Source organism: Pectinophora gossypiella, chromosome 22 (genome assembly GCF_024362695.1).
Source record: "Pectinophora gossypiella chromosome 22, ilPecGoss1.1, whole genome shotgun sequence".
Classification (NCBI taxonomy): domain Eukaryota; kingdom Metazoa; phylum Arthropoda; class Insecta; order Lepidoptera; family Gelechiidae; genus Pectinophora; species Pectinophora gossypiella.
Window position 1 is genome coordinate 9,954,966 of NC_065425.1, and position 13,051 is coordinate 9,968,016.

The following is a 13,051-nucleotide window of genomic DNA, read 5'->3' on the forward strand; positions in this document are numbered from 1 at the left end:
AACAACCGGGATCTTTTGAGTCTAATTGCTTTCAGGCGGGCATTAAGTAAGTGTCCACTCTTTTTCTTGTATGCTCGCAACTTAAGGTCTTCGTTTAAAACCTTTTTAACTGTTTTTCTACTGACCCCCATCTGCAAAGCCATCAGTTTCTGTTTTCGGACAGGATTTCTTCGTATGCGCGCCTTTATCGCTTTGATCACTGCTGGTGTTCTTGCGGAGCGAGGCCGGCCAGTTCTTTTCTTGTCCTCAACACTTGAGACTTCATTATACCTATTTATGGTACGATACACAAACCTAAGTGTTATTTTCAAATTTTTGAGCAACTTGAAAATGGTACTCGGCGAGTGTCCACAGCGATGCAACGCTAAAATTGCGATTCGGTTTTCTTTCAAGGTCCACTCCATCGTAATAAATCACGGCAAATGATCATTTTTTGTTTTAAAATAATTGTCAAACATTCAAAAATGGAACGCCATAAAATTTTTCTAAAAGCATGTTCGAAATTTAAAAATAATGTGCCTGTGACAGAACTTTGGGACCGACTACGTATGTATGTATGCTACCTATATTGCTTCTATTTATTTTGATCAGAATAATAATGGGTGAAAGATGTAATTGTGGCTGGGTGTAATAAAAAAGGAAATTTGTTTTTGAAAATTGAAATTAGAACAAAGGAAAATCTGTACAGCGCCATCTATATTGTTTTTGAGGAACGTAGTCTAAAAAGCCCCTGTTTGCCACATTTTCAAATTGGGAAGAACACTATACTTAGGTAATTAGATTTAAAATTAAACTAAAAAAACTACAATATCATCAAAATTATTCGTTGCATTTCATTTTGACGTCAAAAAACTATTTTAATAGATCTCAAATTTCACTAAGCACTAACGGATTTCTTCTGTTTCTTATCCGTGTAAATTCTGGGAAACAAAACGAATTTCCCGCCTTGAATGTTTTTCGTCTCGTAAATGGCGCCTTGAACCCTCCAAGATGGCGTCACGCAGTGTTGCCAACTTCGCGAATCCTTCGGTATTTGCAGTTTATCTAATAATTTCTCTGACAATTGTGGTATTATTGGCTGTAAGATTATGGCGCTGATTCGTAAGGTTTCCATGGTAATATGTAGTATTACGTCCAATTCTTTTTGGCATTCTGGCTTCTTGCGTAGTTCCCATGGTTTGTGGGACTCGAAGAACAAGTTTGCGACGTGCAGTGTGTGTATGACGGCGTCGACTGCTTTGTAGAACTGGTAGTTTGTGTAGTGATTGTAGCAGATTTCTGAAACAGAGACAGATGTATTCGGCAGTGGCCTTGGACTGTCATTGAGGACTTCGATTTCAGCTTAGGGGTGATAGGCACTGATAAGTATCCGCGTCCGAAAGACGTAATATGTGTGCTATATAATTACGCTATATTTGATGAACGATTCCACGCGGACAGAGTTGCGGGTGCTCAGGGGGAAAGCTATATTAAGTTACTGCCAAAAATTTGCAGCCTTAAACTTTTAGTGACCTTGCCTTTCGTGGCCTTGGCTTTTTATTGACCTTGGCATTTAAGTAGCTTTGACCTTGAAATGACCTTGACCTTCATCGGTGACCTTGAATATTTAGTCACTTGAGCTATCACCTTTTAGTGATCTTGATTGATCTTTAACCACTTGACCTTTAAGTGACCTTGACCTTCACCAGAGATGTATGAAAGCATCACATCATGTAGCGCCTCGACGCTGTCCATGAGCTCGGTGGCGACTCCCGGCCGTAGCAGCGGCGGGAACTCGCCGCGTGGTGTAGCGGGCGGGAACTCGCCGCGTGGTGTAGCGGGCGGGGAGTCCCCATGTGCGTTTAGTAACCTTGGCTATTTAGTAGCCATCATTAGCCTTTTAGTTACTTTGACGTTAAAGTGACCTTGACCTTCATCAGTGACCTTGGTGTTCATCAGTGATAATGATAAGTATGAAAGCGTCTCACCATGTAGCGCCTCGACGCAGTCCATGAGTTCTGAGGCGACCCCCGGCCGGAGTTCCCCGAGCTCCGTTGCGTGGAGCGGCGGGAACTCCCCGCGCGGGTTGAGCGCGGCGCCGCAGCACCGGCTGCCGAGGTTGCCCAGCGTGTCCGCTAGCTCGGAGTTCGCTATGTTTATCAGCTTCGTCTGGCTGTAGTCTGTCGACAGATAGCAACAAGCTATCGTTTGAATATTTTTCTTCTATCGTGTGGGTGGTGGTGGCACTCTCAAGTGCCTTTTCACCCCCAAGAACTTAAGAAAAAAAAAGTTTAGTACTAATCTGTAGCGGCGTGCGTGTATGAAAGGATTGATATGTGGAGGAAGCAAGAGAAGTGTGTCAGGATAGAAGTAAATGGAATTCCATAGTCTTTTTTTAATAATATAATAAAAGTATTTATTTCAGTCTAATGACCATAATTATGTTAGTTACAAATTACTTAAAAACTAATGTTAGTGTGTCATTGGCAAACAAAAAATATATATAGGCTCGCGTTAGCCCACGATCTCACCTGATGGTGACGATGTGGTCTAGGGTGCATCACGCTTACCTAGCAAATGCCTATTCACTCTAGCCTTGAAGACTCCCAGATTATAACGAGTTGGAAAAACAGACGACGGCAGACAGTTCCAGTCCTTTGCTGTTCGCATCATAAAGGAAGAGGCAAAACGTTTAGTGCGGATTGGTGGTAGATCCACAACATAAGGATGAAATGCCTGCCGACGTCTTGTTGTCCGTAGATGGAATGGAATGGGTGGAATTAACTCGTGAAGTTCCTGCGTACTCTGCTTACCCCGGTGGGAAACGGGCATGAGAGTAAGAACTCAAGAACTCACTGGCATCGTCGTGCATGGTGGCCTCCCTGAGCAGCATGTACCGGAGCGCCGGCGCGGGCGCAGGCTCGAGGCGCGGGCTGACCACGTTGTGGCACGACTTGGACATCTTGGCGCCGCACACCGTCCAGTGCGAGTGGCACACCAGCCGGCGCGGGGGCGGCCAGTTCAACGCCATCAGGAACGCTGGCCAGTATATGCCGTGGAACCTGAGTGGCGGAAAACATTTGGTGTTATATAAAACCTAGATCAGAAATCCGAATCATTTATTCTACATAATTATCATGGATAAACTTGCTGAAGGTCAGTTTAACATTTTTAAATCTACATCAAGGTGTTATGGCTGAGCAACACAACTTCTAAATCAGTGAGGATATACATTATAAGTTATTTAAAATAACTAGAGGAACACATTTAATACCATGCATTTTGTCACCAAGCGACGGCGTGTCAAAATTGAATTTATTCGCAATGCGCGCAGTGACGACAATGTACAAACGATATTGCTCATTATTTCAACTTAATTTTAGGGAGCGAACTTATAATGGTGCTAATTCCTGCAGACGCCTAATTTTATTTTAAGCTTTCCTTTTCGGCGGACAAGAAAATAATAACTTAAAATAAAATTAGGAAGTGTCTGCAGCAATCGGGACACTGACAGAATTAAGTTGACAGCACACGTCAAACGGTTTGCGTACCAGCGAGATACTTTTTGATACGCCCGGGTTACTCATTCATTTACTCATTCTTCCTAAAATTAAGAACTGTCAATCATCCGTCCCTGTCCTTTTCGGCGGATAAGAAAATAACAGGTATAACTTAAAGTAAAACTAGGAGGTGTCTGCAGGAATTGGGGCCAATGTATACGTATTTACAACACGGTTCAGACAGTTTTTTAGAAAAAAACCTTAGCGATTGTGAGTCTACTTTTTTTTTGTATCAGTGGACTCACTTTAATATATCTTTCCCGATGACTTGTACGTCTGCCGGCCACGGCCGTCCTCTCTTGATCATGGCGTCTTCATCAGGATAGCCGAGCACTGTCAGGTAGTTGACCAGGGCGTCCAGCCATACGTATATACTCTGCTCTTCGTCGTCTGGCACCTGAAATATTTGTCTTGAGCATTCTCAATTTGAGGAGTTCGGTGGCGCAGCGGTAAACGCGCTCGGTCTGCGATTGTTGAAGTTAAGCAACTTTCGCAAAGGCCGGTCATAGGATGGGTGACCACAAAAAAAGTTCTCATCTCGAGCTCCTCCGTGCTTCGGAAGGCACGTTAAGCCGTTTGTCCCGGCTGCATTAGCAGTCGTTAAAAACCATCAATCCGCACTGGGCCTGCGTGGTGGTTTAAGGCCCGATCTCCCTATCCATCCATAGGGAAGGCCCGTGCCCCAGCAGTGGGGACGTTAATGGGCTGATGATGATGATTCTCAATTTGTCATTGACAAATCACACGACTATATCCCAATTCGGGTAGTCAGAGGTACATCCATCGTAAGATGAGCTAAGTACAGTCATGAGCAATATCATGTACCCACTTTAGAACCCTATCGCACTATCATATTTGACATTTAATGAGAGTTACGGTTTAATTTGTCAAAAAAGTTAATGTGACATGGTATCAAAGTGTATACATATTAATCCTCGTGACTGTACCCACACCTCCGAGTTTTCTGTGCCTCTATAATGATCGAGACAACTGTGTTAGTGAAAACTGGGGGGTTAAAAGACAGCATCGAAGCAATTCATCTAAAAAAGCAATATTGCTATTTGACATTTGTTTGCATTGCGCACTTACTTTTATATGCGCAAATGACAAATTGAAATATTGCTTTTTCTGTGGCCTTTTTAACCCCCCTGCACTTGAAAGAAAAAAAGAAAAACATTTATTTTAGAAATAAGTAGGTGGTACACAGAATAGAATAATGAACAAAATAATGAATTTAAACCTTATCTCTAAAAAGGGACGTCAGCTCAGCAAGATGTTGTGACACTCCGACATTGAGGGAGTGCCACAACGATTGATTGATTGATTTTCAGCTGAACCCCAAAAAATATAAAATAATAAGCTTAAATCTAAACAATCAAATCAAATTAACTATGTTAATAATATGTATACATTTAACGGACTTAAGATATGTTAATAACTCATTGGTCCGGTACCGGGGAACGAACCGGTGCTCCCTATTTGAGAAGCAAGCCAGTGAATCACAGGACCACAGTGACTTATTACTTTATTTATGATCCATGCGAATCCATGTTTAATTTAATATTATTCCATGCATGAGATATTATTATATTTAAAATAAGCGTTCCTATTTTCGGCGGAGTATATTGATACTAGTTTAACATGATTGTAATCGAACATTAACAACACACGCACAAGAATAAATCAATGAATGAATAAACAATTTCTTTCAAACACAGATACAGAATCAGATACAAAAAAAAAAAAACTAAAAAACGCGATATCCAAAACAAGAATTTATGACAATATTTACCCGTATAGCCCAGTGTACCCTGGAGGAAGGTCTACTGACTGATATGTCCGGGAAATATGCTTCGTTCTGCACCATGTCTACTAGATGCTTCTGAAACTTGCTTGGTGTAATAACTCCATCTGCAGATTGGAAAAGAGTTTGATTTTGACTCAACGTAACACTATTTTCACGACTATATCGTCGCGCCTTCTATCACTAACCCCATCAACCCTGGTGTCAGGGTTACTATTGAGCCGGTAAAGGCCCTTGACATGGCTCGTGTGACGACTAGGCACTTATATTAGTAAGTAGTAACCGGGACCAACGGCTTAACGTGGCTTCCGAAGGACGGATCATCTCACTGTCGGACAATCAGGTGATCAGCCTGTAAAGTCCTGACCAAACTAGAGTTCACAATGTGATTTTTGTGATATGTCCCCACCGGGATCTGAACCCAAGCGGCAACATAAACAAGCGGCCAAGAAAGAGGGTAGACAGATATGTCTGCCCGTAGAAAATTATGGATCTACCTACTCCACTCCAATCTCATCAGTCATCCCGTGATCATGGCACTTGCAACAGTGTCGAAATATCGGGAGTCTCATATCCCTATTTTGGCGGTGAGAACCCGTTATTATGTTTTTTAATCATTTACTACACTAATGAATTTGATCCTTACCATTTTTAAGCCACTCCTGTAAGTGTGTTTTGAACGCGCTCAGTCGGAACATGTAGTTTGTCTCTTCAGTCCATTCGACCACGTGTCCCGATTCTAATGACACTTTTACCTATAAGACAATAAACAAGTTATTTAAAACGCGAAACGGACATCATTATCATCATCATAATAATCATAATCCGCTTACCTTACCTGAGATTTGACAGGTTCGGTTTTTTTCCGGCAACTGCCTGTCTGACCTTTCAATCCACGGAAAGAAAACCAGCCCAATACAGGTTAGGTTAGGTCACATACGTCCAAAACGCATTTCTCAGAAATGTAGATTTCCTCACGCTGTTTTCCTTCATCGCTGATTACGCGATAATCATTTATGATCTAAACATGAATTCGAAACAAACTCGGAAATCATTGGTTTATGATATTACCGTGAGCTGGGATTTGAACCTGCGAACTCACAGTGAGAGTCAAACGATCTTTCAACTGGGCTACCGCGGTTTACTTACAAAGATAGAAATATCAAATGATATTCATACAAAAATGTTTTAACGTATAAAAGGAATAATATAGGACCTCAAATTTTACCCTGTGGTAGTCCGCACAAGAAAATCCGATTTGTAATATTGTTAGATTAAATATTCGCCCTGTTGTTTATCCCATGTTTAGTGCTCGTGAATGTGAATCTTTTGTTAAGGTTTCTTTTTTCTTTCTTACGATTTCTTTCTTGACATGTGTGTAACGCCTAGTCAAAAGCTTTAGATAAATCTGTTTGCATGCATTGCAAGCTTTAAGCTTTAAGCTTTTGCGAGTAGGTTAAGTATTCGTATTAAATTAATTCAAATAATACTGATGTCGATCATTCGTGTTACCTGTTCTCCATTCCTGAGTTCGTCCCTGACATGTGTTTCAGGCACAAAAGATTCATCGTTTACGCTGTACCATCCTGAATATTTCGCTTTGTATATGTAGTCTTTCTTCACCAGCTTTTTCTGCAATTAAGAGAAACAATATTATGAAAATCTTATTTATGACTCTTCTCACGTGCGGGTTGTAAGACCAGATCAATAAACCATCGTGGAATTTCACGGGTTGATTCCACCCACTCCATTCCATCTACGGACAACAAGACGTCGGCGGACATTTCATCCTTATGTTGTGGATATACCACCGATCCGCACTAAACGTTTCGCCTCTTCCTTTTTGATGCGAACAGCAAAGGGCTGGAAATGTCTGCCGTCGTCTATTTTTCCAACTCGTTATAATCTGAGAGCCTTCAAGGCTAGAGTGAACAGGCATTGGCTAGGTAAGCGTGATCCACCTTAGACCTCATCGTCACTTACCATCAGGTGAGATTGTGGCAAACGCGACCCTATATTATTTATAAAAAAAAAAAAACAATGAGACCGTCGATTATATTTCTATTATCATTATTGTATGCTATAGAGCGTTTTCTATTGTATTGTATTGAAAAATGGTTATAATTTGGGTAAGTAGTCTAGTTAGGTGGCTGACTCACACCAAAATTCTGATCATCTTACTTCCGGACAATAAGGTGATTAGCCTGTCCTAACCAAACCAGGGATCGTAAAGAAAATTTTGTGATATATCCGATATATATCGGGAATCGAAAGGAATCGAACCCAGGTCCTACAGTTTCTTAAAAAGAACAACAGAAAAAGAAAAATCTAGGGCCCTGTGCCGAGGTTTTTCTTGCAGCTTTTTTTCCCCGGCTATACAGGTTGTACGAATCTGCAGTAGTTTTAGGCGGATGAGACTTTAATTATGTAACACAATTGAAATTATAACTATGTTACCTACTGAATAAAGATATTTTTGAATTTGAAAGAAAATACGTCTTGACGATTCTAAAAATAGTTAGTGCAAGTACTAAACAGTTGCATTACTGAACAAAATGAATTTCCATAGAAAAATTACAATGGACTTTACATAACAAGCATCCATTGTCAATATGGTTTCTGCGCAAGACATTTGTTACTGTAAATCTTCTAAGAGTTTAAGAATGTGAGATTATTAACGATTTTAAAATAATGTCATTTGAATAATCTACTCTGCTAATGGCCGCTTAGAGATAAGAAACATTAGTAAATATGTTATGTATGTAGTAAGCTATTTCTAACGAGTTGATTCGTGATTAAATGAAGGAAATAAAAAATACCATTGACATTTGGATCACATTATGTACCTATAGAATTATGTTGCCACCTATATAGGTGGTAGCATAGCGTAGCAAATTAATAATGGGTGGAACATGTAATTGTGCCTGGGTGTAATAAAAAGGGTCATAATTTATGACCCAAAAACAAAGATGAAAGATGCATCTGTTATCCATGAAATTAGAAGGTTAAACGAAGAAAATCTGTACAGCCCATCTATGTTGATTTTCAGGAACTTACCCTGGATAGTACCTCATTTTACTCAGTATGAAATTAAGAATGAAACCGAGGTTTGGTTGAAGAAAGTCACAATGTGATTTTGCAAGAAGGCGCTTGCGATGTTTTCAGTTTATGCGGATAATAAACAAGTTAATTGACAGTATTAACACTTTAATGTCGGAAAGATTCGCGTTATCGCGAGAGTTAGGTAACAGATAATCAAGGACGCTTCTTATGTAACCTAAAGGTGCTGAAAAACTTGAGCATTCACTTGTAATGAGCATTTGTGGGAATGTTACAATGCGAGAAAAATACGAGAACATTTTAGCGAGCATTCTATCGAGCGTTCTTGCTCATGAAAACGTTCATAGCAATGTTGGGCTCTATGCTTGTCTCGGCTCGTTGTTCAGTTCGACAAATATAAAAACGGCGAATGCTCCATGTTCTGTTACAAGTGAATGCTTGAGTCTATAAGCACCTTAGATTTCCAGACACAATAGTTAAACAATGGGTTTTGGATTTTAAAAGAACATTCGATCTTACGACTTTAAAGTCCTTTTTAAATGCAAACTTCATTGTTTAACTATTGTGTCTGGCAATCTCGGCCTTAAGAGGTTAAGATTTTGAGTTCATCATAATGCAGTATATATACACAGGAATCATTACACCTAATTAAATAACTATATAACTAGTGTGTTCGTCACAGGACCTCTGAAGCTCACGTGTAGAGAAGTCTAACCACCCTCCCGAACATGAGGTCGTATGTGTAATATATTCAATAAAACTTATAACACCTCGTCGTTTTTGCGTCGGGGGTTAAAAACGGCATTTGCATTTTTATCCAGCATATGACATGACATAAAACCATAAGTAAAAACATAGATATACCACAACCGGTATCTGCAAGTCCACTTCAGTATGTAAGCGCATCCAGTGGCCCAGCAGTGGGGAGTCCCGCCTATCAGTCAACACTCTCAGAATACCAAAAACAAACATCTTTATCTTACCCAGAAATGGTGAACAGCTTTTTTGTGCCGCTCCTCTGTGGTCCTTATGAAGTCCGTGTACTCCACATCGAAGTCTTTGAACAGTGTTCGGTACTCTTCAGATATCTTGTTGCAGTATTCTTGAGGTGCGAGATTGGCCTTAGCGGCTGCCTGCTGTATCTTCGTGCCATGTTCGTCTGTTCCTGGTGATTGATGAGATGAGATAAGAACCTCCTTCTTCTTGATGGATTACCAACCTCATCAACCCTGCTGTCAGGGTTACTATTGAGCCGCCAAAGACCCCTGACATGACTCATGTAACGACTACTTACTTACATCAGTAAGTAGTAACAGGGACCAACGGCTTATCGAGCCTTCCGAAGCCCGGATCATCTTACTTTCGGACAATCAGGTGATCAAACTAGGGATCACAAAGTATTTTTTGTGATATTTCCCCACCGGGATTCGAACCCGGGACCTCCGGATTGTGAGCCTAACGCTCAACTACAAGAAGAGAAGAAAAAAGAAGTTAATTACCTATAGATAGTGTTTACAAATAACAAGGTCATTAACCCTTGATCAGTTGTGTGAGATACATAAGCAAGCTAAATATAATCGACTGCTGCGCGAAACCGTGGACGGTCACGAGTACTAATATGTATACACTTTGAAACCATGTCACATTAACTTTTTTGACAAATTAAACCGTAAGTCTCATTAAATGTCAAATATGATAGTGCGACAGGGTTCTAAGGTGGGTACATGATGTTGCTCATGACTGGAAACTCAATACAAAAATCTCAATTTTGACGCCTAACGCGTGAGTGTGAAAGAGACAGACAGTCCGCGCGCTTCCCCGTCCCCCTTACTTCTTACGGTAATTGGGTAGTTTCGTAAGACAAAGATAAATTATGAAATTCTGCATACTAAATAAAGACAAGATCTCAAGCAGACAAAAAAACGTTTTCCTTTTTCTATTCAACCTATTTATGTATTTTAATAAAGAAAAATTAAATAATAAGTGCAATTTTATCAGGTTTTTCTATGACATCACAGTGTTTAGTAAAAAATGACTTGATTTGACGAGTTGGAAACTACCCTATTTAAGGCTTAAGCAAGACCCAGAGGGGTGAGAGTGGCGACCGGTACGAATTAGTGCAGGGTGGTTTTTATTATAGAATACTCAAAATCAAACATACATACAAAACTCACACCTATTTCCCACCGGGGTAAGCAGAGACTGTAGAATTCCATTTGCTTCGATCCTGACACACTTGTCTTGCTTCCTCCACAAAAAATTAAAATAAATCATAAATTTTGATAATCTCTTTCCTTTTCAAGCTGGTTAGTATTTATTATTAAACAAGGTACCTATTACCAACTTTACTTACCAGTACTAAAAATAACATTGCAGTCTGGATCAATGAGCTTCTCAAACCGTTGTATGGCGTCAGCTACAACAGCTGTGTATAGATGACCTATGTGTGGGGCTGGAAAAAAGTAATAAATAATTTGATTTATATAAAAGGGTAGGCAACTTAACCGCTATTAGGTGGAGACTTGTAATTAGCCTTAAGTTATTTATTTATTTATAGCCTTTTTCAGATATATAAATTACATTTTAAAGTTTTTTCTTAATCTACAATAACCAATCTGTGTGCCTTCAGGCAAAGGCCTTCCCCATTTCTCTCCATTCTTTTTTATTATCTACGAATCTGGTCCAGGTCTTAGTGTTTCCAGCCATTGACATTTTTTAGTCGGCCCACCTTTTAAATTGCCTACCCCTGTTTCGCCCATACCATAGTGTAACAACTTTGCTCCATTTATCTCCTCCTCTAATAGTATGTCCAGCCCACTTCCATTTTAGCTGTTTCGTTTTGTATGTGACGTCAGCTAACCCTGTTTTGTCTCAAAAGTTCTTATTAATTATTTTTATAAATAAGTAATTTAGCCTTTAGTTAATGTCTGCTAATTATTTAAGGATATGATTATGGCCACAAGTCTTCCCCAAAATAAATGTAAACAAACAAGGGATGCCTTATTTGTGGTATAGTCCATCACATTCGGGGATTGAGACATAGTACAGTCTTTATACAGGATGTTAGTGACATTGTAACAAAAACTTTGAGGGATCATTCAGACCTCAATTCTGAACCAAGATTCTGAGTTGATATCAAGAGCAATTTTCCAAAAGTATGGACAGGAAAACAATTTCAAAAAAGCATCATTCCCATGAATTTACAGACAGAAAATTCCACTTGATATCTACTCAGAATCTTGGTCTGAATTATCCCTGTCAGTATTTGTTATGGTGTCACAACACCCATAATTATCCTGAGTTAATATCAAGCAGAATTTTCCATTGCAAAGATATAGAATTTAAAATAATAAAAAAAACACAAAACATGAATTTTGTGATGGAAAATTCCACTTGATATTAACTCAGAATCATGGTCTGAATCATCCCCCTCAGTATTAGTTACAATGTTACTAACACCCTGTATATAAGTTTTAAAACATCCTACAACAAAGGAATAAAACAGCATTATTTAAAAAAATATATCAGTTTTTTTCATGAATGACAAAAACGATTCAATTGAATTCTTAATTAATGATATTTGTGCTCACAATTCTGCCAGTACCACATCCACATAATGAAGAAAATACACAATAGGGTAGAATGTTATTTATTAGACAATACATTTATATTTGAAAGTGAAGTTGGTCAAATTTAGCCGTGTTTTAGATTTTTATTTTCCAAAGCAATAAAGTTCATTACAACTTTATAGTTTAGTTATGTGAAGAAACGTGTGCCCTAGCATTTTAATGACTAAGATTAAGCTGATGCTTTTAAAATAAAAGGATAACTTTATTTATACTCAATTACCACTCACCAGCATTCACATAAAATATCGGAGTAGTCACGTAGAAAGGTCTCCTTTGCACCACAGAAGATAGTAACCGTAAAGTCAATCTCATTTTTGGAAAATTACCGGTGCACAATCTCACTTTCAAGCCGGTTACTGTACCGTCAAGGATGTATGAAAGTCAATATTAAAAGATACAATCTCCCGTGATATTGAGTAGCGACTGGCAACCAGGAAATAACGACGAGAACTAGTTGTTTTACTATTTTATTTGAAGAAAAAATAAGTCGCACGCCCGTGCTCTGCGAATCACAAGCAGTGTTCTACTAGCATGTTTTGTTTATTTTATTTTCAAAAAGAGATAGCTACATAAATTTCTATGTAGTGTAACAGAGATGATAGGAAAAAGTTACGAGTTGACAATGCCACTTGGTACTTGGTGCCACTAGAACTAAACTTTTACTGAAATGTCACTTTGAATTGGGTGAAAGGAAAAAAGGAACGTCAGTTTGACATTTATGTATAATGCAAACGACTCAAAAATCATAGCTTCCTGTGGTAACATGAATCAACGAGACGACTATCAAATTGGACGGATTACAAATAACGTTCCAATTCAAGCATATTTTTCGCAGTGTATATTGTGTTTATTTTTGGTGTTATGTTGGTCTCTGAGCTCAGTTCAGTTATTTATTCTTGCGACCGCTACGTCGTTGTTAACAGAGATTTAAGCGGCTTAAATTAAGCCAAACCCGTCTGAATTAAGTTCCACCCTTTATTAAGCAAGGCTGACGAAATCTAAGCTTTTGCATATTTGGA

General features: G+C 39.1%; 1 protein-coding gene across 1 annotated transcript; it reads right to left on the reverse strand.

The window, feature by feature from the left end:
- Positions 1-810: 810 nt before the first annotated feature.
- Positions 811-12,607, reverse strand: LOC126377059 (methionine--tRNA ligase, mitochondrial). The gene is made up of 10 exons (XM_050024689.1): positions 12,260-12,607; positions 10,757-10,855; positions 9,387-9,568; positions 6,856-6,975; positions 5,990-6,098; positions 5,332-5,450; positions 3,785-3,936; positions 2,836-3,041; positions 1,968-2,159; positions 811-1,278 (listed from the first exon to the last, which is right to left on the reverse strand). Exons 1-10 carry the CDS (start codon positions 12,342-12,344, stop codon positions 878-880), a joined length of 1,665 nt encoding a protein of 554 aa, XP_049880646.1. The 5' UTR covers positions 12,345-12,607; the 3' UTR covers positions 811-877.
- Between the last annotated feature and the right edge of the window lie 444 nt (positions 12,608-13,051).